Source organism: Babjeviella inositovora, assembly GCF_001661335.1.
Source record: "Babjeviella inositovora NRRL Y-12698 unplaced genomic scaffold BABINscaffold_9, whole genome shotgun sequence".
NCBI lineage: Eukaryota > Fungi > Ascomycota > Pichiomycetes > Serinales > Babjeviella > Babjeviella inositovora.
Genome location: NW_017566846.1, coordinates 278,229 through 301,073, shown reverse-complemented (window position 1 = coordinate 301,073; position 22,845 = coordinate 278,229). Strand labels below are relative to the sequence as shown.

Here is a 22,845-nt window from a genome sequence, read left to right as displayed (position 1 = left end):
AGCTTACCGGGGTGCCGCAGTCTGAGATGCCCACCAGCACTCTCAAGAGTTGGATCTTACAACAAACGTCTTTCGGCACTACACACAAACAGTTTGTTATAGATACTCTACCCATATCACCTACTGCAAGTCTCTATCGCTAAATTTCTTTTTCCCAAAAGTTCTTTCTCAACGTGTTGACTTTAAAAGCTAAGCCACGAACCTTGGTTCTGGCTGGTAGCGCATCACTCAACAGTCGTGCATCGATCACCGAAACACAGATGTTTGCCGTAGTGCATGGTGCTGCATGCATTCAGGTCAGGGAAGCCGGGTGCGGGGTTGGTTTGTGCTTGTGAGCGGGGGCCATGCATAACTTGTTCCGCTTCCCGCTATAGAAAAGGACGTGGAAACCTGCATGCACCGCCGAGGTAGTTTCTCCGAAGATTCTCCGTCGGGGGGTTGACGGTAAGCCGACAAGTTCTGGGAGGACAACAAGTATGTACAGAACAAAGGAATCAGCATCTTAGAAATGAAAACATCTCAGATGCCAGATATTTGTGAGTTCTGTCCTGTGTTTCAAGGGTGAAACAGTCTATGAACGGGGCCGGACTACGGAAACATGGAGCCGTCGCATACGTGACCAACTGCTTAATTATAATTAACTAACGTCACCCTTTGCGCTGATTGCTTGTTAGGAAGCCTAAATTCCATCTAATCTAAATTTCTCTTTCGGCGATCAGGGTACGCATAAGCACCACTCCGAGAACAGGCGTATTCTTTCCGAAAGTGTTACGAGGATGCCCATCGACGTAAGCCGCCTTCCATTCGCCTGCAAGCTCCTAATAGGGTTTGGGCTCCACCCTTTCGAAACGGAGTTTCCGCCTGGAAAGCTGCGAGTTCTGCCAGCCTTCTCATGATTTTACCCAGAGCCACAGCCGTATCTCCCTGCCAAACACTAATATGACTAAACTGATTGCGCGGCAAGATGTATGAGTGTCTGAGAACTGACTACACGTACCGTTCTAGCGTTCTGCATTGATGCGGGTCCTAACGGACGGAAACAGAAGCACTATTCATGCATGACATTTTTAGATGCACGCATTAGTATTTCCTCTCTCCCTCCCGTTTCTGGACCGGGCACGGAAATCAGACCCGAACGGGTCTAAACAGATTCTCCTACATGACCGTGCCTCAAAGTAAGGAAACGCTGACCAAAGTGGGGTTCCGTGCATATCATTGCATACGTTTGCGGGTTAGGCCATCAGCATTATAAATAATGTAGGGCATATAAAAGGCACCAATCCCCGCCATCAATTTCTGGCCTATCCTCCGCAACCAGTACATTCCCCTATACACACCACAATGAGCGTTGATTTAGAAAGAGGCGACTTTGATACCCGTTCCATCCACTCCAAGAGCTCAATTCACGACCAAGACGCCGTGCACGATATTGCTAAGATCCGCACGTCTGGCAACAACGCCGAATGGATTCACATCGGCAAGCAGAAGTTCTTGAGAGAAGACTTGCAGCAAGCTTTTGGTGGTAATCTTAATCCGGACAAGTATGCAGCTCCAAGCTCGCACAAGTTCGGTAACCCAGCGCCGTTAGGGTTGTCTGCCTTCGCCTTGACCACCTTCGTCTTGTCTGTCTGCAACGCCAAGGCCATGGGTATCACCACCCCCAACGTTGTCGTCGGGCTTGCCTTCTTCTACGGTGGGTTTGTGCAATTCTGTGCCGGTATGTGGGAGATTGTTTTGGAAAATACTTTTGGTGCTACTGCACTTGCATCTTACGGCGGTTTCTGGATGTCCTACGCCGCTATCCAGACCGACTTCTTTGGCGTGATTGCGGCCTATGAGGGCCACGAGGAACAGTTGACTGATGCCTTAGGGTTCTACTTGTTGGCCTGGTCTATTTTCACCTACATGTTGTGTTTGTGCACCATGAAGTCTACCTTGGCCTTCTTTTTGTTGTTCTTCTTCTTGGCCAACACCTTCTTGTTGTTGTCCATTGGCGCATTCACTGGCAGTGCCGGTACCTCCCAGGCCGGTGGTATTTTGGGCATTGTGACTGCTTTCTTGGGCTGGTACAACGCCTTTTCTGGTTTGGCCAACTCCCAAAATTCCTACATTACAGTCTCCGCCTTGCCATTACCAGACCTCTCCGCCAAGAGAAGATAAGCCTTATTTATTTATTGAATTTACGCTACATTTAACACGTATTCAATTAGGATTTTTGTTTATGCGGTGAAATACTGTCTTTTGACGTTCGGTTGTCTGACATATTTCCACCACTCGCACGAAATTTTACCAGAAGCGTAGGAACCCGTTGACCTGATTCGGCATCAGCACCAATTCCACAAGGGCTGATACACTGTTTATGCTCCATGTGGGCACCTACAAGAGTATTAGTTACTAATACTAGCTGCCGCTTGTTCGTGGCAGTTAGCGGTGATAAAGGACAGTTCTATACACTCTAACAGAATACATTACTGACCTAAAATGTGGGTCCACTTTCTTCCGACACTATTCCCAGACCAGAAGAGTGTATCTCCAAGCCTGATTCATCGATTATAGCTCCATCTCCAGGATACCATTTACCTACAAATCGTATTTTCCTTATAACTTAAATTTATTATTTTCTTTCATATTACAAAGGATATGCGTATTATAACCTTCCCGGAGCCTTCTATTATTCCTCACGGGCCTGGATACCTCCCTCATACCAACAATCGGGAACCTCCAAGATGTACCTCTCCATCGCCTCTCGGAACCGCACACGGTACTGCTTTGGAGTCACAATTGTCGGATCAATACCCTTCTTTCCACCCATCAAATTCGTCCCCTTGACCCAGTTTTCCACCTTCTTGTCCCAGGTAAAGGTACGAATACAGTCGATGATCCCCACATAAAGCTTCTTGTGGACCGAATCAATGCCCACCACAAGCGAGTAGTCCATCACATCCATCGACGACAAAAACGACGTGTCGTTGAAGAGCGACCCTCTAAGCAACCGCTTCGCGTGCTCTTTCACAAACACCGGAGACTCATAGATGTACTCCACCATATTCTCGTCTAGCAACACCTCGTTCTCCTTCCCGGTCTGTTCCACATGGCGGTTGCGCATCGAACCCTTCAAGTCAAAAATCCGGGTGGGCTTCTTGTCGTAAAACACATTCTCCATGATGAGAAAGTCCATCTTGAAGTTCTTATTAGTGATCGGGTTTTTGATGTAAATCTGGTAAAACCCAAAAATCTTGGCGATGGCGGTGGTCAACGTGTTGAACATTGACTGCGACATGTATTTGAAGTAGTACGGAGCAATAGCCACAAACGATTCCAACTCCGACTTGGAGAGCTCCTTGATGATGAAACGGTCGTCCAAGGTTTTCAAAAACGACGATCCGCTCTTACCCCCTGACGAATCCCATTTGACACACCGGGACAAGCTCTGCACAAAGTTTACATCGCACCCACATGCCTCTCGGAACGCCTCAAACTGCTCCGAGTAGAAAATTTTGCACGAGAGAATCGACTGGCCGTCCACAAACTGGTACTTCAAGTGCGCGGCGGTTTTCTTGGCCATGACCTTCTCGATCTCCGTCTCGTCGTGATCTGACGATACCTTGAACCGCTTCTCCAACTTGGCAAACTGCACCTCCTTCTTAGCGGTGGTATCCCTGAGGTTGGCATTGGCTCTGGCGGCCTGGTTCGCCGAATGGTCGGTGGACGTCACATCCGCTTTGAACGTGGCGGCGGTTGCAGCAGGCGGCGGTCCAGTGACTACCGGCTTGCCTATGGTCGAGGTAGACATAGCAACGGAGGCGGCGCTCGAAACATTCACTTCTTTTGCAAGGGTGGCTCTGTCGGGGTTGTCCTCCTTCATCCGCTGGATTTTCTGCTTGTAGTCAGCTGTACTCAAGCAGAAGGCAATCAACGATGAAGGCTCATCCTCCCTCACAATCACCTCTGAGTCCGCAAACGTGTGCTCGGATGAGGCCATTGGGTAGTCGAGAGGCTCCCACAAGGTGGCGGACCTATCGGCCCAGAAATTCGTCAAGGTCTTTAGTAACGAAACCTTTTCAGTGGTCTCAATCGCGTGACTGTGGGGGCCGAATTCCTCAAGCGAGCCAGGTTCAATCTGCTTCTTCTCGCTCGCGTTCTCAATCGACTCAGCCTCATTGGCTCCGAAGGAGTTGGCCCTGCTTCGCATCCCGATCGCGAGCTCCTTGATCGGCTTGCTATCAAACCTTTCTGATCCCAAATTGGGAGTTCGCAAACCTTCAAACCGGACCAGCTCGTTTGGTTTGGCTCGCTTGCCTGCCTGGCCTTCTTCGTTGTTTAGCACAAGGTCGACTTCCCCTACCACCGCGTCTTCGATCTTCTTGTACACCTCCACCCGCGGCTTGGAGGACAAGATCGGAATGGCGCGGTACTTTTTGAGCTTGCGTCTCTCGTTCTCTCTCTGGAGCTCAAACTCCATCGACAACTGGTTCAAGTGCATCTTGTCGAAGAAGTTGGCCAAATCGGAAACCTTATTGGATGGAGTAGTGGCTTCATCGCGGTAGGCCGCAACGCTTGCATTTGACCGTTTGAGTCCTTTGCGAAGCTGCATCTCGAGGTCAGTGGACTGGAGACGGGGGACGGTTGGGATGTTGAACACAGCGTCGAAGTAACCTCCTTCCATAGAGTGACCCGACCGCATCGGGCTCCGTATCGGCTTTGAGATCAGCGATGGCTTCAATACAGATTTGGCGGGGCTGGTAAACACGGACGGCGAAACGTTGAACGTGAAACTACTCTTTGGGGTGTCGCTAACGTCAGATTTGTGGGTGTCCAAGGCAGCTTCGATCTCGATGGCCTTCTGCAATACACTGGTGAGTCTTGCGGGTTTGGAAGCCGGTTCTGTTAGTGAGTCTTGCTCGGTTGGCTGTTCAACAGGTGGCACTTCTGTAGACTTTTCTGGAACTCCCTTGAGCACTTTTTGGGTATTCATAAGACTAATCTGTGCTTCGTCACTCGTCGCCACGCTATCTGGAAGGGCGATTACAGGCATAGCAATGCCCTGGGTTTTCTGCTCTTGTTCCACATCCCTTGTATGCGTCACCCCTTCTTTCCTTCCTGTCTCTTGTCTCTCTATTTCTAATCCCTCCGCCTTCTCTTCTAACCCGTCTGTGTTTTCAGTTTTTTCCTTTCTTTCTAGCTCGTCCTCCTTCTTGAAGTCGATGTACTTGTCAAACAAGTAGTTTTTCAAATGGAACTGGGTAATCCGGGTAATATCATTCTCACTCGGCAAAAACTCCCGTTCAAAGTCATTAAAGTCCGCGTCCCACTCTACACTGAGCTCCTGGACCGATCGGATGATCGAGTTGAGCGGAAGGTGCACCGTCGGGAGCGTTCCGTTGTACAACTCCCGTGTTTCCACCTCGATCTGCAGCAACTGTTCCCTTGCCTTATCCTTGAGCTTCGCAATGATGGATATTCCCTCCTCCACGCGATCAACCAACTTGAGACGGTTCAACCGCGACATGATGCTACTGAAGAACCGTTTTGTGCGCACCTCCACCTGCTTGAGTGCCTCGATCTTTAACGCAATGTCCAACTCGGGTTTCCACTCCAACTGCTTCTTCGGGATCACCACCTCGAGGGTCTCCACCGCAGAAAACTCCATGCGCACCACCAATGCGTTGAAGCCAAAGTAGCGGATGTGGTCGCGGTAAAAGTCGTGAGTGCAGGTGGAGTTGCTCAACCTGACCCCTTCACTGTAAAACGACAACTCAAGGTACTTTCCAAAAGAGTAACGATACGTCTCGGGCATCATATTCACCATCGGCGTCGCGAGATGACACTGCTTGCAGAAGCTCCACATCACGCGTGTGTCCAAACGCTCGTGATCGGTGCTGTTGTTCATGAGCCGCTCGAGCACAATATCAACCTTGCCGGTGTTGTGCACAAAGCTCTTGAAATGCTCGATGTAAGGATTTCCGCACTCATCGCAGAGCTTGCCAGCCTCCGCCACGGTCTGGTCGATAAACTGGCCCAAGCTGGAGTCATGGTGCGTGTAGTAGTTGATGTTAAGCGTAGACGGGCCCTTGCACGGGGTAGCGTTGCGGGTGGAGACCATCGAGTAAAGCAACGTGATATTCTTGTGGCAGAACGGAAGGAGTTGGTACGCCGGGTTGTTCATGCAGCTCGTCCAGATCCTGCTCCGCCACGAAAACTCGTCCCGGAGGAGCCTGAGTCGGAAGCCACAGACAAACTTGTAAATCTTCAACAAGTCCTGCTCCTTGTTTGGCAACAGTTGGGTGTCTATGTCCAAGCCTAGCAACTGAACCGCCTCCAGAGACACCTCCCGAAGACTCTCGATTGTCTTCAGCAACGCTTCGAAGGAAAGAAGCGCCTTTTCCGCCTCCTTCGCGCTGACCAAGATTGGGGGGAGCGGAAACTTGATCCCAGGGGAAATTGACAACAACCGCTGCCGAAAGGAAACAATGTAGTCTTCGAAGAAACCGGGCAGAGTGCCGTCAATGGCATCGGGTACGGGTGTTGACTCCAGCGGCAAGTTTGGTTCAAACCCCAGTGATTGGTTCAAGAGCAAGCTCTTTTCGAACTTGCGGTTAAAGTACGCCATGATCATCGAGTCACACGTGTACTTGACCTTCTCAAGCAACGCCTCGTCTCCACCCCTAAGCACCATCGTGAAGCCAGCCTCGTAACCGCAGCCCTGGATGAAGAGATATGTCTTGACGGTTCCCCGGAACACAAACCGCCGCACCTCGAACAGGCGACATGCCCCGAGAGTGCAGAACTTGAAGAACAAGTCGTTGAGCGAGTAGAGGATGCTGGCCCTGGAGTAGCGCGAGAGGCGCTCGATCACCTGGGGCTTGACGTGCGACACCACCGCGATGCCCGCCTTACAGAACGCCTCGGCTGCGTACAAGTTGACGGCGCTACCGCAGAGAATCACGTCTGGCTTCAACGACACCAAGCGCTGGACAATATTGTTCACGTACACCGCGGCCTGGGATGATATCATGCCCAACGTAACAAACTGGTCGGTATTTTTGGTGTATTCGATAGGAAACATCACGAGGGCAATCTTTGGATTGGTGAGCTTGGATGGCATCGCTTTGAGGTCGACATTCTTGGTTATGGCGACACCGTCGATAGCCTCAGAGCTCTGCGGCGTGTTCCCGAGAACACGTTTGACTTTGACGTACTGCTTGATGTCTAAAGTGTCGCCGACGTCAATGTCGCCGACGCGATTCATGAGCGGCGCCAAGCTATCCACCCACACCTGCTCGTCGAGGTGGCCATCCCCAAGGCATTGGAGCATAAGCTGGCTCAAGTGGGCATCGAAGGTGTCAGAGAGGGCGTCGTCGACGGTTGGGGTGAACCGCACGTGAGGGGAATCGGTCTCGCCATCGGTCGTGCGGTTGAGGGCGATAGAAGAGACTGATTTCAGCCTAGCACCCGGGACAAAGTCCCGCTGGCTGGCGTACAGGAAGAACTCCCTTTTCGGCGTAGTGGTATTCAGGTCTCGTTGGTTAGTGGCGTCCCCTTTAATGGGGCTAAAGTCGCTTTTCATGGGACTTGGTGCTTCCCGCTTCGGACCCATGCCCTCCCACCTTATCGGGGTACTCTTCATCGGACTGGCACTGGTGTCCCACTTTGGGCCCGTGAACGCAGAGGCGGTAAAGATTCCGTTATCAATTGGCTGCGCCTGGCTCACGCTCTTGCTCTTGCGTCGCGACTTCATGCGGAGCAACGATGCGTGCGCGCGCTCGTGCGAGCGAATGGTGTAGCCCTTGCCATCGTCAAAGTCGTCGCGCGCGAAGAGCATGCTCGAATCCGCGCGCGGCACATTTAATGACAGATACAACGTCATGACCTGTTCGTCCTCCGACCCTGAAAGCTCGTCTGACACCTCTTCTTCCTCCGAAGACGAGGAGCCTGGAAAGAGGCCGGGGTGTTTGGGATGCTTGGACGACGCTAGGAAGCTGGACTCAAGCGACGTCCCCTTGAAACTGCCCCCGGTATTCTGCGGTCGCATCTCCGGCGCCTCCCAATACTTGAACACCTCGCTCTGGAACCGCGGATGCCGCTTCTTGTAGCTGGACACGGACGATGCGAGGTTCTTTGAGCTCCGACTCACGGGAATCTCCACAGACTCGCCCTTACGAGTGGTTGGAATGGCCATCTGGGGTGGGGGAGTGGGGGCAGGCACAAACACATGCTCCCCACTGCCGTTGCTCTTCATATCGGCGGTACTTGGTGTCCTCTGGCGGTCGAGACGGAGAGTGCTCAGGAAGTTGCTGTCAGTGTCACGACGCCGTCTCCGATCGTCCGTTCCTGAGTTGATCTTTACCTCTGGTTCCTCGTCGGAGTCATCACTAAGATAGATAATCACGTCGTTGTAGCACGGCTTGCACACGCGCATTTTTCCGTTCTCGGCGTTCTTGTTCGCAATAAAGATTGTGCACTGGCCGCAGAAGATCTGCCCACAGAAGCGACAGTGGTGCTTGCGACGGAATGTGCGGAACACCTTCTTACAGTTGAGACAGTGCGTGGCGAACTCGTCTTGCATCCAGTGTTTGCGGCCGATCCCACCTTCCTTGAGCGGGTTGCGGCTCTGCGGTTCTTTCGTGTTGGCAGACGCAGCGACGCTTTTTCCCATGATCGAAAAGGCGGAGGAGTTGGCAATAGAGGCGCCGTCGCTGTCTGAATCGTCAGAAAGCTCGATATCGTTGGGGAGCTTCTTGAAGATTTGGGAAATGAGCTGGAGTGACGACGGCTCAAAGTCGGGCGTCAGCAGGCGGACATCCTCGGGCTGAAGGTCCGTGGTCACATTGACCGCCGTTATTCGCGGCTGCACCAGTGGCTGTACTTCCGTAAACAAAAGCTTGTTCGAGTCGGTTTGGATCCGGAGAGATCTCGATGGAGTGAGGCTGGAAGCGTCAAGGTCGTGGCTGGGGCTGTGAGTTCCGTCTGGGTTGTGATCTCTTTCAGGTATATGAATCCCCTCCAGGTTGAGTTTTTCAGGATTTAGTCTTTCTGCGTTGAGGCTTCTATCTTGCGATGTGGCTTGGCCTGGGGATGAAAACAGCGGTTCGTAGGCCTCTGGGAATGGCTGTTCATAGGTCTCGGGCGAAAGCTTTGTCCTAAACATGTCCGACTCGTGGCTGACAGCGCTGTGCACCGGTGAAAGAGCCTCGGACGCAGCGGGAAGTGGCGGCTCCGTTGAGGTTAGCGCATTCTGCACTGCGGTGGAAGCGGCCGTAACCTTCTGTAGAGTGCTTTTGAGGAGTGTGGATAGAGGTTTTGGAGCTTCTCCTGCCTCAGGGAGGAGCGGAAATGATGTATATGCTGGGGGAGCCGGACTGGTGGCGTTGGCGTCTTCAGACATGACTAAAGGGATTAGGCGATGAAATTGACCTCTGGTAGGTAAAGATAAATGGTTGGCTCTGGGTAGAGTTTTGGCGGATTAGGCAATCCAATGGGTAGATATATGCAAGTTGAGTTATAAATCGCAGTATGGATTATCTCTAGGTATGCGATCTGGTCAGTCGTATACTTTGTATTATGTTTTGATAACGGTCTGACATAGACTGCATATAGTGTATCATGTGACCATGGCACACTCTGGGGCAAGTGGCGCAACTGTGGCGGTGGAGGAGAAGCCTGGTTATCGTGATATCAAAGCAGACACAGTTGAGGTTTTGGGCACCATCCAGACGCTGATTGGGAGTTCATCTGGGAGTTCACAAAATTACTTCAAACTGACGTGAATTTAGTAGACTGGTTGCCATTTTTACAATTCTGAATGTTTATGTGACAACCAGTGTATAGCGTTTTCGTCGACAAAATCTAGATAAGCTTCCGAAAGCCTGAAGTTGGCCTTTGACACCTCCGACACTCTCATCTGGCCGTTGTTTCCCGGGGGGTAAATATATAAGACATTTCTGGCTCCAGACAAATGAGGGTTTGTAGTATTGGTGAATAATTAATAGCCACCCAAGATCTTCTGTATAGTCTAAGTGATGCTGATCAAATTCTGCACTGCTTGCTTTATTAGCTACAAATGGATGGTTAATATCCTTCGAGAAGAATTATCTACTGCTAAACCATACGTCAGTAGCTGTTAAAGTGGTGCAGGGCTTGATCAGCGTCAGTGTGGAAGCACGCATTACACAGTTTTTGACTAGGCAACAGCCCGCAGACCAGTCAGGGTACTGCCACACCTGATAGCACTGGCGTGTATGAGAACTAACATTCGTGGACATCACGCTCTTCGGGAGCCGATAGCATGTTCTCGAGAGTAGGGGACGTATGGTTTACCTCTCTCGAGATGGAATGGTCAGGAGAACGGCTGACGTTAGATGCGGCTGACCGCACGGCAGAAGTTAATCGCCTCTGTGTCAATTAAGTCTGCAAAGGTCCGGATTAAAGTACCGCTATCTGACTCATACAAGTATCTCCGTCCATCTCTCGGGCATCCCCGCCGCTCACTTTTGGTGCCGTGAATGGCACTGAACCTAACCCCGCACCAGAAATAAACTTTCCACAAGCTTCCACAAGCTTCCACATCTCTTGGCTATGGTCCACCGTCCCCGTCACCTGCTACACCATATCCATCGGTCTATCGTCTCCCCTAGCTCATCAGAATTACCGACACCAAATATTTTCTTTTGTAAAATAACCCTCCCCAACCTAGATAAACCCTAACAACTGTAACAGGTCACTGCGTTGGGTGCGTGTAAATAAGGTTATCTGGCGTGATCGGCTGGCAACCGACAGCTCGATAAGAACCGGTCCTGCATATAGGGCGGCGACGGCGCTCCCACGATTAGATCGCTCAGTAGTGTCACGTGAAGTGGGGAGCACCGCAGTTAGCCTTCCTCGGGATCGAAAAAGAAACGAAAAACAAACAGACGGCCAATTTACATAGCGCGGTGTGCCTCCCTGACCGGCGCAAAAATTAAAGTCACACACCGAATTGGCAGAAAACCGTGGCCGTCCGAAACGAGGACTAGTGACTAGAACACACACACACACTTCATCTTCCACTCTATTGCTGTATATTCTGATAGCTTGGTACTGGCGCAAAATATTTTCTCATACTTCGCCACCCACTTGCTACACAGCAGACCCTCGAGGCAACCACAGAAACCCCTGCCCACTTTAAACGCCAACTCCCTGCCAACAGTTCAGTCCCGTCACTATGAATTTACAGGGCGTGCCGTGGCAACAGCTGTTTGACCACGAGGAGCGGAAGAAGGCCGTCAGTCTCATGGCCTCGGAGCTCTCCAAGTTACCGTACCCTATCCAGAAGATCACACAGATCGCTGAAGGCTACGAAAAGTCGGCTTTCCAGGGCTCAGGCACTCAGGAACAGTACATCACCACCATTAAAACCAAGGTGTTGCAATTCAGAGCTGCTGTTCAGAAGAAGTTGATGCAATCGCAGCAGAATGGCGCAGGTCTCGGAAACAACGCTGCGAACACGAACATGCAGAACCCGCAGTTTATGAACAACATGCCACAGATGAACAATGCTCAGAATGCCGCTACCATGGGGCCCCAGGCCAGACAGATGTTTTTGAACCAGCAGGCGCAGGCGAGACAGCAAACGGCTGCGCAGATTATTCAGAACCGGAGCCTGGGTCCAGGCCAAGTCCAGGCCCAAGGCCAAAATCTCAACCAAAATCTCAACCAGAACCTCAACCAGAACGTTAACCAGAATCTCAACCAGATTCAGAACCAAGGTCAGAATCAGGGTGCAAGCCAGTTGCCACCGGTTCCTCCGCAGCTCCAGCAACAGCGCCAGCAGGTGCAAAACCAAATTCCCCAGAACCAGCCCACTCAAGGCCAGATGTTGAGCTCGCCCCAGGTTGGAAACAACGACCTCAATGTACCACCTAATGGCATGCCTGGCGGAAATATCGGCCTCACGCCGCAACAACAACAGCAGTTGCTCAGCAAGTTGAAGACCGAGATGAAGCAGATGCCAATTCCGCAAGTGTTGTTGTCGAAGGTTCAGGGGATTCCACCGGGCGTGAAAAACTGGCAGCAGGTGTTTGACTTGATCCAGTCGAAGGTGATTCCCCAACAGGTTTTGCCTGCTTTACGTAACCTACACAACACGCATTTGCAGGTATTGTTCAAACAGTATGCGTCGAGAATCATGGCCAGCCAGCAGCAACAGCAGCAACGTCTGTTACCCGGGGAGCCTTCCCAGAGTATGGCCATGAACCAGAATCAGAATTTGAATCAGAATGTGAATCAGAGTTTGAATCAGAACGTGAATCAGAATATGAATCAGAATATGAATCAGGGTTTGAATCAGAACGTGAATCAGGGTTTGAATCAGAACGTGAATCAGAATTTGAATCAGAACATGAACCAGAACGTGAATCAGAACATGAATCAGAACATGAACATGAATCAGAACATGAATCAGAATTTGGATCAAAATCTGAATACAAACGTAAACCTGAATCAATCTCAGCAAATGAAGACCCAGCAAATGTTCCAACGTCAATTGATGCAGCAACAACAGCAGCACACACAACAGAGAACAAATGTGACGCCAAATCCACAGCAGATTTTACAGATGCAAAATAATCAGATGCGCCCTCAGACCCAAGGACAGGCTCCTCCACAAATGCCGGCGCAAATCCCACAGCAACTTTCACAGCCGGCGCAGCAACAGAGGACGCCACAACTGGTGTCTCAACCGTTGGCACAGACCCAACCCGGGCAGCCTGTGAATTTGACCGCTCCGATCACACAACAAGAGGTCTCACAGCACTCTGCCACTGCTTTAAGCTACTTGACACAGTTGCAAGCGTCCGGGAAAGTGTCGTCACAGCTCACCAGCGAGCAGAGGCAATCTTTCATCCGTAAGTACATTTTGTTCCAGCGGTCGGAACGAGCAAAAGGTGGGAATGGTGCGACTGGCAACGCGAATGTTGCCAACGCTAATCCAGGTAATGTGAATGCCAATAACAATGCTGGGGTCAATGCTCCGATGTTTAGTGCAAATTCTCAGCAGCCAGTGGTTATAAATTCGAGAAACGGGAACCCGCAACAGACGCTCCCTAATCAAGTTCCGGGGCCACAGCGTCAAAACCAAATTCCACAGCAGCAGCCGCAACAACCTCAACAACAGCAACAACAACCTCAACAACAACCTCAACAGCAGCAGCAGCAGCAGCAGCAGCAACAGCAGCAACAACAACAACAACAACAACAACAACAACAACAACAACAACAACAACAGCAACAGCAACAGCAACAGCAACAGCAACAGCAACAATCGCAGCAGCGGCAACAACCTCCTATCCAACAGTCCTCTCAGGTTCAGGCTACGGCGAGAGGAATTGGCCCACAAACAGAAGAGGACCGCGCAGTGTTAAAGCGAATCATCGAGGAAGTAACCACAACGAGAATCCAGTTGAACAACCTCAGTGACAAGTTAACACCTCAGCAGAAGCGCGACGTCCAAGCTAAGGTGCAGAACTTGATGCAATTGTGCAACATGATCGACCAGCTCTACCCTGTATTCTACTCTCTCACCAAAAACGTGGACGGTACGAAACGACTTTTGTTGATGCGCTTGATGATGCGCGATGTGGTGGAGGGGATTGGCAAGAACCAGTACTTTGCCAACATGGAGTTGATCACTAGTATCAACACCCAATTCCTGCGCTACTACGCCTTTGTGAAGAACGAGATTAAGAACCGCCAGCAACAGCAACAGCAACAGAACCAGCAGCAGAGACAGTTTGTCGGTCAGCCGCAGCCTGCACAGCCTCAGCCACAGCCACCGTCCCAACAGCTTCATGATGCTCGGGCCAACTTCCCGATGGTTCCGCCTCCATCCCAGTCCCAACCTGGTAACTTTGGCAGCCTCCAGCCTGGGGTGGCAGATCCGACGTTCAATGCAACTCCCCAGCTGTTTGCCAGTCCGATTGGTTCCAATGGCTCGTTGACCCCCCACTTAGGCAACATGCAGTTGAACCAGCCAACGCCGGCTAAGGGTGCTAAGAAAGCACCTGCGAAGCAGAGGCAAAAGTTGAAGGCCAAGACATCCCCCCAAAAGGTAGACGGTGCGCTCCCAGCGCTGACCGAACCGGCTCCTGTACTTGACACCGCTGTTCTCAAGAAGCAACCAGCAAAAAAGCGTGCCAGTAAGAAAAAGGCGGCCGAAACGCCCGCGGGTGTTACCACGCCGGCCGAATCTGTTGATGCCCCAACGCCTGCAAGCAAGCCGCGCCTGAAGTCTGATGCCGCTAAGGGCGCTTCTACTCCTGCCGCCAAAAGTTCGCCTTCTGTAGCGTTGGATTCCCGTACGGTAAAGAGAAACAGCTTGGTCACCACCGATCCTTCGAGATACTTCCTTGCCTCCCTCGCAAACATGCTAGGCTTGTACGAGGAGGAGGATAAGGTTGGCTCGAACCCTTCTATGTTGTCCCAGGTCTCTCTTGCGAAGGAATCCCAGTTCAGGGACTCCCCAAGTATGGGTCTCACTCCATCTGCGATTCTCCAAACGCCGCTCACGTTTAATGCCAAGACTCCCTCCTCTATGTTGAGAGGGGGCTTGGCCTCACCCAAACAGTCGCCTCTCCTCGCCCTTACGGCGGCAGACCCGATGTCGGTGTCGCCACACGACTTGCAGATCAGAGACTCCTGGAAGGGCAATGTTTTGCCGGAAGTCATCAAGTCGGCGTTCAACCAAATTCCATTTATCAATGACAACTTGTTGCCTTACTTGCCGACGCCGCCGGAAGACCAGATCAAGCTGACAGACCTCACAGGCTCTGAACGCAAACGGATGTCACCGGAAAGCAACGAGACTTCGTTACGGAAGCGCCTGAGGGATGATAGTTTCTCTTACGGTTTGCTTCCGGGCTTTGATGCGCTGGTGGATGCAGAGTTCAGCAACTTTTTTGATTTTGATAATCTCAGAGACTTTGCCATGGAAACCACCAACGAGGACCCCTTGATCACATAGCCGCATACTTTCGCTTTTTCAATTCTATTTTTATTGTATTATTAGTGTTTTCGCCCTTCTTTCCTACGTGCCTCCTGTGTATTTTATGTTAACGTAATAAGCTGTTTCATTGTAAGAAGTAAAACTGAATCTGTGGATGATACAATTTCGTCAGAAAAGTTTTACTAGAAAGACGGAAGTATGCACCGTTAGTCATGCCTGTTGCCCTTGAGATATCGATCGTAAACCACGCTATTCCTGTGGGTCCTGATACAGTATTTAGGACCATTGCCATGATATTTTTTGCAACACCCTGGACCCGAGTACACTAAGGTTATACGTTTATCCACAACCTCTGTTCATCACATGTTACATCACGTGTCTAGATCGCTGGACGAGAATATGCGCGATCAAATCTGCATGCACGGTGAGAAGCTCACGCCGTACAATTGCAGTGGCAAATTTCAATCTTTTTTCCTCCCCAAACCGTTTTAACCAGATATCCTACTTCTGGCCATCTATCTTTCAGTTCCTTGCTTACATTGCTATTTTTTTCCCCTGCTTGGCTCTTTGTCTGCTCTTATCTCTGAGCCTTTTGCCCATCCGTACTGTGGCAAATTTCACCATTTCTGCTAATCCACTTTCAGTTCTATTCGCTCTGGTGCCAACTCTAACATTAAACCCCCAACTTCCGTTAGCACTATTTCCATGTCAGACACCGAGGGAGGCTTTATCAGGGACGACCCTGACGTAAACCGTCGCAGCACCAGGCGAACCCGCAGCAACGTCTCCTACACGGAAGACGACGCTATCCATGTGGACGAGGATGACGTTCCGTTGGCGAAACGCAGGAGAACCCCAAGACGCAGGGCTAGGACAGAGCCAGAAGAGTTTGTAGTGCTCTCCGATTCGGATGTTGAGTTTGTGCCCGGCCAGACCCAGGCGATTGAGGTCTCCTCCGAAAGCGACGCCGAGCTCGAAGTCATCGACGATCCGACGCTCTCTGAAAGGATCAATGATCTCAAGGACACGGCGCGGGAAAAGGCAAGAAAGAAGCCGAAGAAAAAAGCTGTGTCAAAGAAGCCAAGGGTCCCGTACTTCACCCGCGTGACAGAAAAGTTGTACACGATGCACCCGGACCTCCGCGACGTGTTCCCCGCCCTTGGCGATCAGGCGCCGATCGTGCCGGAAAAGGCGCCACACCCTGTACATATGACGATTAAGATGCTTCCGTTCCAGCTCGAGGGGCTCAACTGGCTTGTAAAGCAGGAAGACGGCATGTACCAGGGGGGCATTTTGGCGGACGAAATGGGAATGGGGAAGACGATCCAGACAATTGCGCTCTTCATGAACGACCGAGCGAAGCGGCCGAACCTTGTCATTGCACCGACGGTGGCGCTCATGCAGTGGAAATCGGAAATCGAGGCCCATACCGGCGGGACGATGACGGTGGGAGTGTTCCACGGTGCGAATAGAACGTCCGACCCAGCTGCTTTGGAAAAGTTTGACGTGGTTCTCACGACGTACGCAGTTCTCGAGAGCGCCCACCGCAAGGAGCGCTACGGCTTCAAGCGCAAACACGGATTGGTCAAGGAAGCGTCTGCGTTGCACGCCGTTCCGTTCTACCGCGTGGTATTAGACGAAGCCCACAACATCAAGGACCGCCAGAGCGGGACTGCGAAGGCTGCCAACGATCTCACGACCCAGAAGCGATGGTGCCTTCTGGGGACGCCGCTCCAGAACCGCATCGGCGAGATCTACTCACTCCTTCGGTTCATGAAGCTAGAGCCGTACTGCCAGTATTTCTGTACCAAGTGCGACTGTCGGTCGAACAACTGGCGCTTTTCCGATCGCTCGCACTGCGACGACTGCGGCCACACACCGATGTTACACACTAACTTTTTCAACCACTTTATGCTCAAGAACATTCTCAAGCATGGAATCCAGGGTGACGGCCAGGTATCGTTTAACAACCTCAGGGTTTTGCTCAAGAACATCATGTTGCGCAGGACCAAGGTGGAAAGGGCTGACGATTTGGGCTTGCCTCCAAGGGTGGTGGAGATCCGCAGAGACACGTTTAACGAGGAGGAGAAGGACCTATACTCCAGTTTGTACTCGGATTCGCGGAGACGCTTTAACGATTATGTCGCCGAAGGGGTTGTTTTGAACAACTACGCAAACATTTTCACCCTCATTACCCGGATGCGCCAGCTCGCAGACCATCCGGATTTAGTGTTGAAGCGGGCGGGACTGGGCTTGGGTACTGTTGACGGGGTGCTCGTCTGCCAGTTGTGCGATGACGAAGCCGAGGAGGCCATTGAGTCAAAGTGCCACCACAAGTTCTGCCGCATGTGTATTAGTGAGTACTGCGAGAGCTTCCTGGGGGCTGCCAAGGACTTGGAGTGCCCCGTATGCCACATCGGTTTGAGCATTGATCTCCAGGCGCCGGCCATTGAGGTGGATGCGGAAATCTCGAAGAAAGGCTCGATTGTGTCGCGGATCCGCATGGACGGTGAATGGCGCTCGTCCACCAAAATCGAAGCTTTAGTGGAGGAGTTGTACAAATTGCGCAGCGATCGACAAACGATCAAATCGATTGTCTTTTCGCAGTTCACCAGCATGCTCGACTTGGTGGAGTGGCGCTTGAAGCGCGCGGGTTTCCGCACGGTCAAACTCCAAGGCTCCATGTCGCCCATCCAGCGCGAAAAGACGATCAAGCATTTTATGGAAAATCCGTCGGTGGAGGTCTTTTTGGTGTCGCTTAAAGCCGGAGGGGTGGCGTTGAACTTGTGCGAGGCGTCGCAAGTGTTTATCATGGATCCCTGGTGGAACCCCAGCGTAGAATGGCAGTCGGGGGACAGGGTTCATAGAATCGGACAGCACCGGCCGGTAAAGATCACCCGGTTCTGTATTGAGGATAGTATTGAGTCGAGAATCATCGAGTTGCAGGATAAGAAGGCAAACATGATCCATGCCACTATCAACCATGATGATGCTGCGGTCAGTCGTTTGACCACCGCGGATTTGCAGTTTTTGTTTAACAATTAACCAGTAACTATTGTTGGAAATTTTTAGAGCCAATTTTTTTTTACCGTAATTTAAGTTAAATGAGAGCATACCACTTACTCAAAGCTATATTGAAGACATAAATCACTCCCTACTATTTAACACTAACTTCGGGTATATTTAATCTGGTTATACATTATCCCATATAATCCTATCGTACCTCAGTTTCACCTCGCAGGCCATCCCCTCTATTTAGCGGCACTGCCACGCCCACCGGCGCCCGAAAGCACTAACTGGATTGTTTCCTCACTCAAATCCACCTCCGGCAACGCCACACCCGCCAACACTGGCTTTGGCAAAAACTCAATCTTGCTCAAATACGCAGCATAGATCGCCATCTGAGCCAAATCTACGCCCATGCCCGCGGAAAAGTCTGCGCCGGTCCACTCCGCGTCCATTTTCAACGATGCGCGCGCGTTCGCGTCGTCCAACTCCGGCGCCTTTGTATCCTGCGGCAAGTTGTCCAACACAAAGTGCAACAACGGGAACAACGCGGAATCCGCTCCCGCCACCACATACCTCTCCAACGCGGCCCTCCAGGCCATGTAATCCGTCGCCTTTACATCGTACCCGTATGGGGCTAACGCGCCTAGGAACTCGTTGAAGCGGATGCGCGGATGCCCGGTCACGTGTGCGACAGCGAGCACGTCGGACTTTGGTGGGTGCAACGCGGTCGCGACCACGACGCGCGCAACCTGGTCCACCGGCACCATGTTCACAAAGTTGGTTATGTCCGGGTACTGCCCAATCTCAACACAGCCCTTCAACATCCGCAACAAGAAGTCATCCGTGTTCTGGGACCCAGTGGTGGTGTGTCCCACGACGTACCCCGGGCGCGTGATGCACCCGCGGAGGCCGCGACGCCCTGCTTCGCGGATGATGTATTCCGCGGCCCACTTGCTCTGGCCGTAGCCGGTGCCGAGGCCTTCCGCGGAACCCTCCAAGGTGTCTTCCTCGGACAACCCGGCTTTGCCTTCCGCGATCAAGCGGTCGGACTCGCGCACAAAGTGCTCGGTGTCGAGCGCGGAGGTGGAGGAAACAAACGAAAACTGTTTGGCCTTGCCGTGCGCGCACAAGTTGAGCACGTTCACGGTCCCGATCACGTTCGCGTCGCGGAGCATCGTGTACGGGTACACCCAGTGGACAAACGCACCGTTATGGACAACTACATCGATGGTATCGGCTAAAGCGGCCCACTTTTCATCCGTCAACCCGAATTGCTCCACGGACAAGTCGCCAAGCACCACCTCGATGGAGCTAGTCCAGGCCTCGTTCCAGATGCCGAACGCCTTGCTGGCAGTGCGCAAACGGTCAAGTCCCGCGGCCGCGTCTGCTGCACGCACGTGCGCAAACACGCGGATGGCGGTGGGGCGGGTCAAGAGCTCCCGGAGGATGAACGAGCCGAGGAACCCGGTGGCACCGGTTACAAACACGTTGAGGGCATCAGTCTTGGCCAACGGCGCACGCGAGGCGTAGGTAGCCTTCAAGGCTGTGCGTGCGAGGTCACGCGCGTCCTGCGCGTAATCAGCAGGCGTCTCGGGCGCGGCCTCTGCCACATCGGTGAGCTGAACGTCGGCACCGCGCTGCACGCGCGCAACCTCCGTGGCGAACGCACGGATAGTCGGGAACTTGAAGATCGCCCCGAGCGCGAGGTCCACCACCAACTGCTTTCTCAACTCGAAGATCATTCTTGTTGCCAAGATGGAGTGGCCTCCGAGATCAAAGAACGAATCGTCCGGGGTGACGGTTGCTGGGCGCTGTGGCAAAACCGAAATCCACAAGTCGCGGATCGTCGCCTCCATAGGCGAGAAGAGCGACTCGTCAATTTCTTGTGCCGAGAGCTGTGCGACCGCATCTAACTGAACCGTGTCCGGGAACGGCAACTTTGGCTTGTCAACCTTCCCGTTCGGGTTGAGTGGGAGGCGGGCAAGCGGCACGATGAGCGTCGGCACCGCGTACGCGGCCAACCGCGTCTTGAGATGCGCCTTGATGTCGCGAATCAAGTCCGCGTGCGCGATGAGCCCGGAGACAATAGGGTCGTCCACGCCCGGCGCGTGCGCAAACGGCATCTTCGGCACCACGTACGATACCAACACCGGCTCCTCGTCCTTGTTGCGGCGGACTAACGTCACGTTCTCACGTACGCCCGGGTGCTGCGAGAGATGCGTGTCAATCTCACCAAGCTCGATGCGGAATCCACGGATCTTTACCTGATCGTCCGCGCGCCCACAGCACTCTACGTTACCGTCAGGGAGGTATCTCCCGAGGTCGCCCGTGCGGTACAATCTGTCACGAGGGCCTTCGTAGTGCGCTCTCCATGGCTCACCCTGGCTCTTTTGCGTATCGGCATCAATCCAGTGCTGCGGATCGACATACCAGTTGGTGACAAACTTTTCGGCATTGAGCTCCGGAAGTCCGCGGTACCCCGCGGCAAGCCCCCCTGCGCGCACGTAGATTTCCCCAACCTCCCCTACGCCACATGTCTGCGCCCGGTCGTTGCGATTGACAACGAGAAGCTGCACGTTGTGCATGCCCTGTCCGGCCGGCATGACGTCCTTCAAAGACTCGAGGAACGTTAGGTCAACCGCGCGAGATGCCACCTCGAAGTACGAGACCGCACGCTGCGTCTCGGTCGTCCCGTACATGTTCACAATCGTCACGTTCTGCGCTAGCGTCTGCAAGCGCAAGCAGTCCCTCTTGGTGAGAATATCCCCGACAAAGAACGCGTGGTGCAAGGACGGAATCGCCGCGGTAGCTTGTGCCGAGAGAAGCTGCCCCATTGCCGGGGTCAAGTGCGTAACGGTCGCACCGTACTGCGCCATCCATGCTGCAAGGCGCCCCGGCGTTCCGATATCGTCCGCGGTCGGAACGAGCAACTGCGCGCCCAAAAACAAAGGCGTGAACATGTCACGCTGGATCGGGTCGTGCGCGATCCCGGAGAGCATCGTGAACTTGTCGTTCTCGCTCAACCCGAACCGCTTCGCCATCCAGGGGAAGTAATATGCGAGCGAGAAGTGGCGCCCCAAAACCCCCTTTGGGATGCCCTCGGACCCCGAGGTGAATGACAATGTAGGGTTCAGGTCGGGTCCCACAACCACACCGGTCGAGCGGTCCGCATACTGCACGTACGCGGACAAACACTCAGAGGAGCCTCCGAATGCGCCGCCAACAAGCGCCCCGGAGTCTTGGATCTCCAACGCGGGGATGCGTGTGACAACGTCCAATTCGTCGGAAATGTAGCCCAACACCAAATCGTCAAGAATCCCCGCCTTCTTGATCACAATCAACCCCTTAGGCTGGGAGACCTGGAGGTAGATGTTCTGTCTCGCTGGGGGGTACGCCGGATCGATCACCGAAAAGGTTGCACCGGCCTTCAACACCCCCATAACGGCCACCATCAAGTCAACACCTCTGTAAGCATAGATCATGACCACATCGCCCTTCCGGATCCCGGTCTTGACGAGGTAGTTGCCGACAATGTTCGACGCCTCGTTGATCTGCTGGTAGGTAAAAGTGCGGTCGCGCGCGCCGGTCTCCACCACGCATGTACGCGCGGGATGTGCGCGCGCATTCGCGTCAAAAATGTCCTGGATCGCGCCGCGGAACGACGACCAGTCGAGGTCCGCAGTCGGGTCTGGCAACGCTGCGCGCTGCACCGCGGTGATCAAACTGACCTGCCCGACGGCCACGGCCGCGTTTTCTGCCGCCTGTGCCACAAACTGGACGAACTGCTCACCCAAAATCTCCATGCGCTCCTGCTTGTAGAGCAACGCGTTGTAGTAAACGGTGTAGGTCTCACCCGCAAACACTGCGAGGTCCTTGATGGAGTTCTTCAACGGTGACAAAAGGCCTTCGGCGGCACGGGAGTGCTGGAACGAAAGCTTGTACAACGCTGGGAGGTCGTCGAGCTGATTCTGCGCGCGAAGGTGCTCAGCAATCGTCTGTAAGGGCGCGCGCTGGGCGGCGCCGCGCGCGTACTGCTCCACCACGCGTGCCAAAAAGTCCACGAACGGCAACTCCGCCGCAATGCTCACCCGCACAATAAACTCCTCAGAGTCGCAGTCGGTGAGAATCACCAAGTCGTCGTCCCCGGTGAGACGGTAGATCAAGGTCGCAAACGCCGCGAGCCCCACGGTAAAGGCACTGGCACCGGGCACACGTGTAGCAAGGCTGTGTAACTGTTCGGCCGTCGGCGCTGCGAACGCGTGGCGCGCCTCGACGACCCGCCCACCCACAGGACGCAAGAAATCGTGCGGCAACACGGATAATGTAGGAGAATTCAAGGTCTCCGACCAGTACTGTAATGACATGATGTATAAGGGGTGTAGAGGTAAGTCAGTGGAATACTCTCGTGAAAAAGAACTCTGCGGAGATGGAAGTGGAATAGGCTTTATATAAGGTTGGAAAATTTCGTCGGGACTAGGCAGATTCCGCGGTGAGTCGTCGCGGCTTGGGCTGCCCTTTATCGCCAGTTTTTCAGAGTTGCGGGTGTCGGTGCAGGATTCCTGCATGGGGTGAGTAATCCTCGGAGGTGTATGCAGGATGTGTGTCATAGGCGCAGATTAAGCGCGGTGTAAGTGGGGCATTAAAACCATTTCTGGCCATTGGGGGGGTAATAGATTAGTTTGTCCCACCCTGAATTTGACATATTACTTTCCTTTCTATACGATTCCAGAGCTAGTATTATTATTTTTAAATGTAATAAAGGGTGTGAACCCATGTCGAATGACAGACCGTGCCTGTGCTTACGCAGTAATAGAAGCATAAGTGTATGTTTCGGCATGCTGAAATGGAAGTGGTAGAGT

The 22,845-nt window shown here is 52.8% G+C and overlaps 5 protein-coding genes across 5 annotated transcripts; 3 read left to right on the top strand and 2 right to left on the bottom strand.

Moving 5' to 3' along the window:
• The first annotated feature begins 1,169 nt into the window (after positions 1-1,169).
• Positions 1,170-2,185, top strand: BABINDRAFT_162430 (acetate uptake transporter family protein). Its single transcript, XM_019129348.1, has one exon. The coding sequence runs from the start codon at positions 1,342-1,344 to the stop codon at positions 2,158-2,160; it is 819 nt and encodes a 272-aa protein (XP_018984068.1). The 5' UTR covers positions 1,170-1,341; the 3' UTR covers positions 2,161-2,185.
• Positions 2,186-2,592: 407 nt separating this feature from the next.
• On the bottom strand, positions 2,593-9,512 carry FAB1 (1-phosphatidylinositol-3-phosphate 5-kinase). Its single transcript, XM_019129347.1, has one exon. The coding sequence runs from the start codon at positions 9,383-9,385 to the stop codon at positions 2,672-2,674; it is 6,714 nt and encodes a 2,237-aa protein (XP_018984067.1). The 5' UTR covers positions 9,386-9,512; the 3' UTR covers positions 2,593-2,671.
• Positions 9,513-11,905: 2,393 nt separating this feature from the next.
• Positions 11,906-12,145, top strand: MED15 (Med15p; the record flags this gene model as incomplete). Its single annotated transcript, XM_019131897.1, has 1 exon — positions 11,906-12,145. A coding segment is annotated over one exon (240 nt), but the record flags the coding sequence as incomplete, so codon positions are not given.
• Positions 12,146-15,443: 3,298 nt separating this feature from the next.
• On the top strand, positions 15,444-18,022 carry RAD16 (DNA repair protein; the record flags this gene model as incomplete). Its single annotated transcript, XM_019127154.1, has 1 exon — positions 15,444-18,022. The coding sequence occupies exon 1, from the start codon at positions 15,683-15,685 to the stop codon at positions 18,020-18,022; it is 2,340 nt and encodes a 779-aa protein (XP_018984065.1). The 5' UTR covers positions 15,444-15,682.
• A 175-nt stretch (positions 18,023-18,197) lies between these two features.
• Positions 18,198-22,421, bottom strand: LYS2 (L-aminoadipate-semialdehyde dehydrogenase). The gene has a single exon (XM_019129346.1). The coding sequence runs from the start codon at positions 22,348-22,350 to the stop codon at positions 18,229-18,231; it is 4,122 nt and encodes a 1,373-aa protein (XP_018984064.1). The 5' UTR covers positions 22,351-22,421; the 3' UTR covers positions 18,198-18,228.
• Positions 22,422-22,845: the final 424 nt, after the last annotated feature.

Coding starts and splice junctions, on each gene's coding strand:
- BABINDRAFT_162430 (XM_019129348.1), top strand. CDS start 1,342: ATGAGCGTTGATTTAGAAAGAGGCGACTTTGATACCCGTTCCATCCAC.
- LYS2 (XM_019129346.1), bottom strand. CDS start 22,350: ATGTCATTACAGTACTGGTCGGAGACCTTGAATTCTCCTACATTATCC.
- FAB1 (XM_019129347.1), bottom strand. CDS start 9,385: ATGTCTGAAGACGCCAACGCCACCAGTCCGGCTCCCCCAGCATATACA.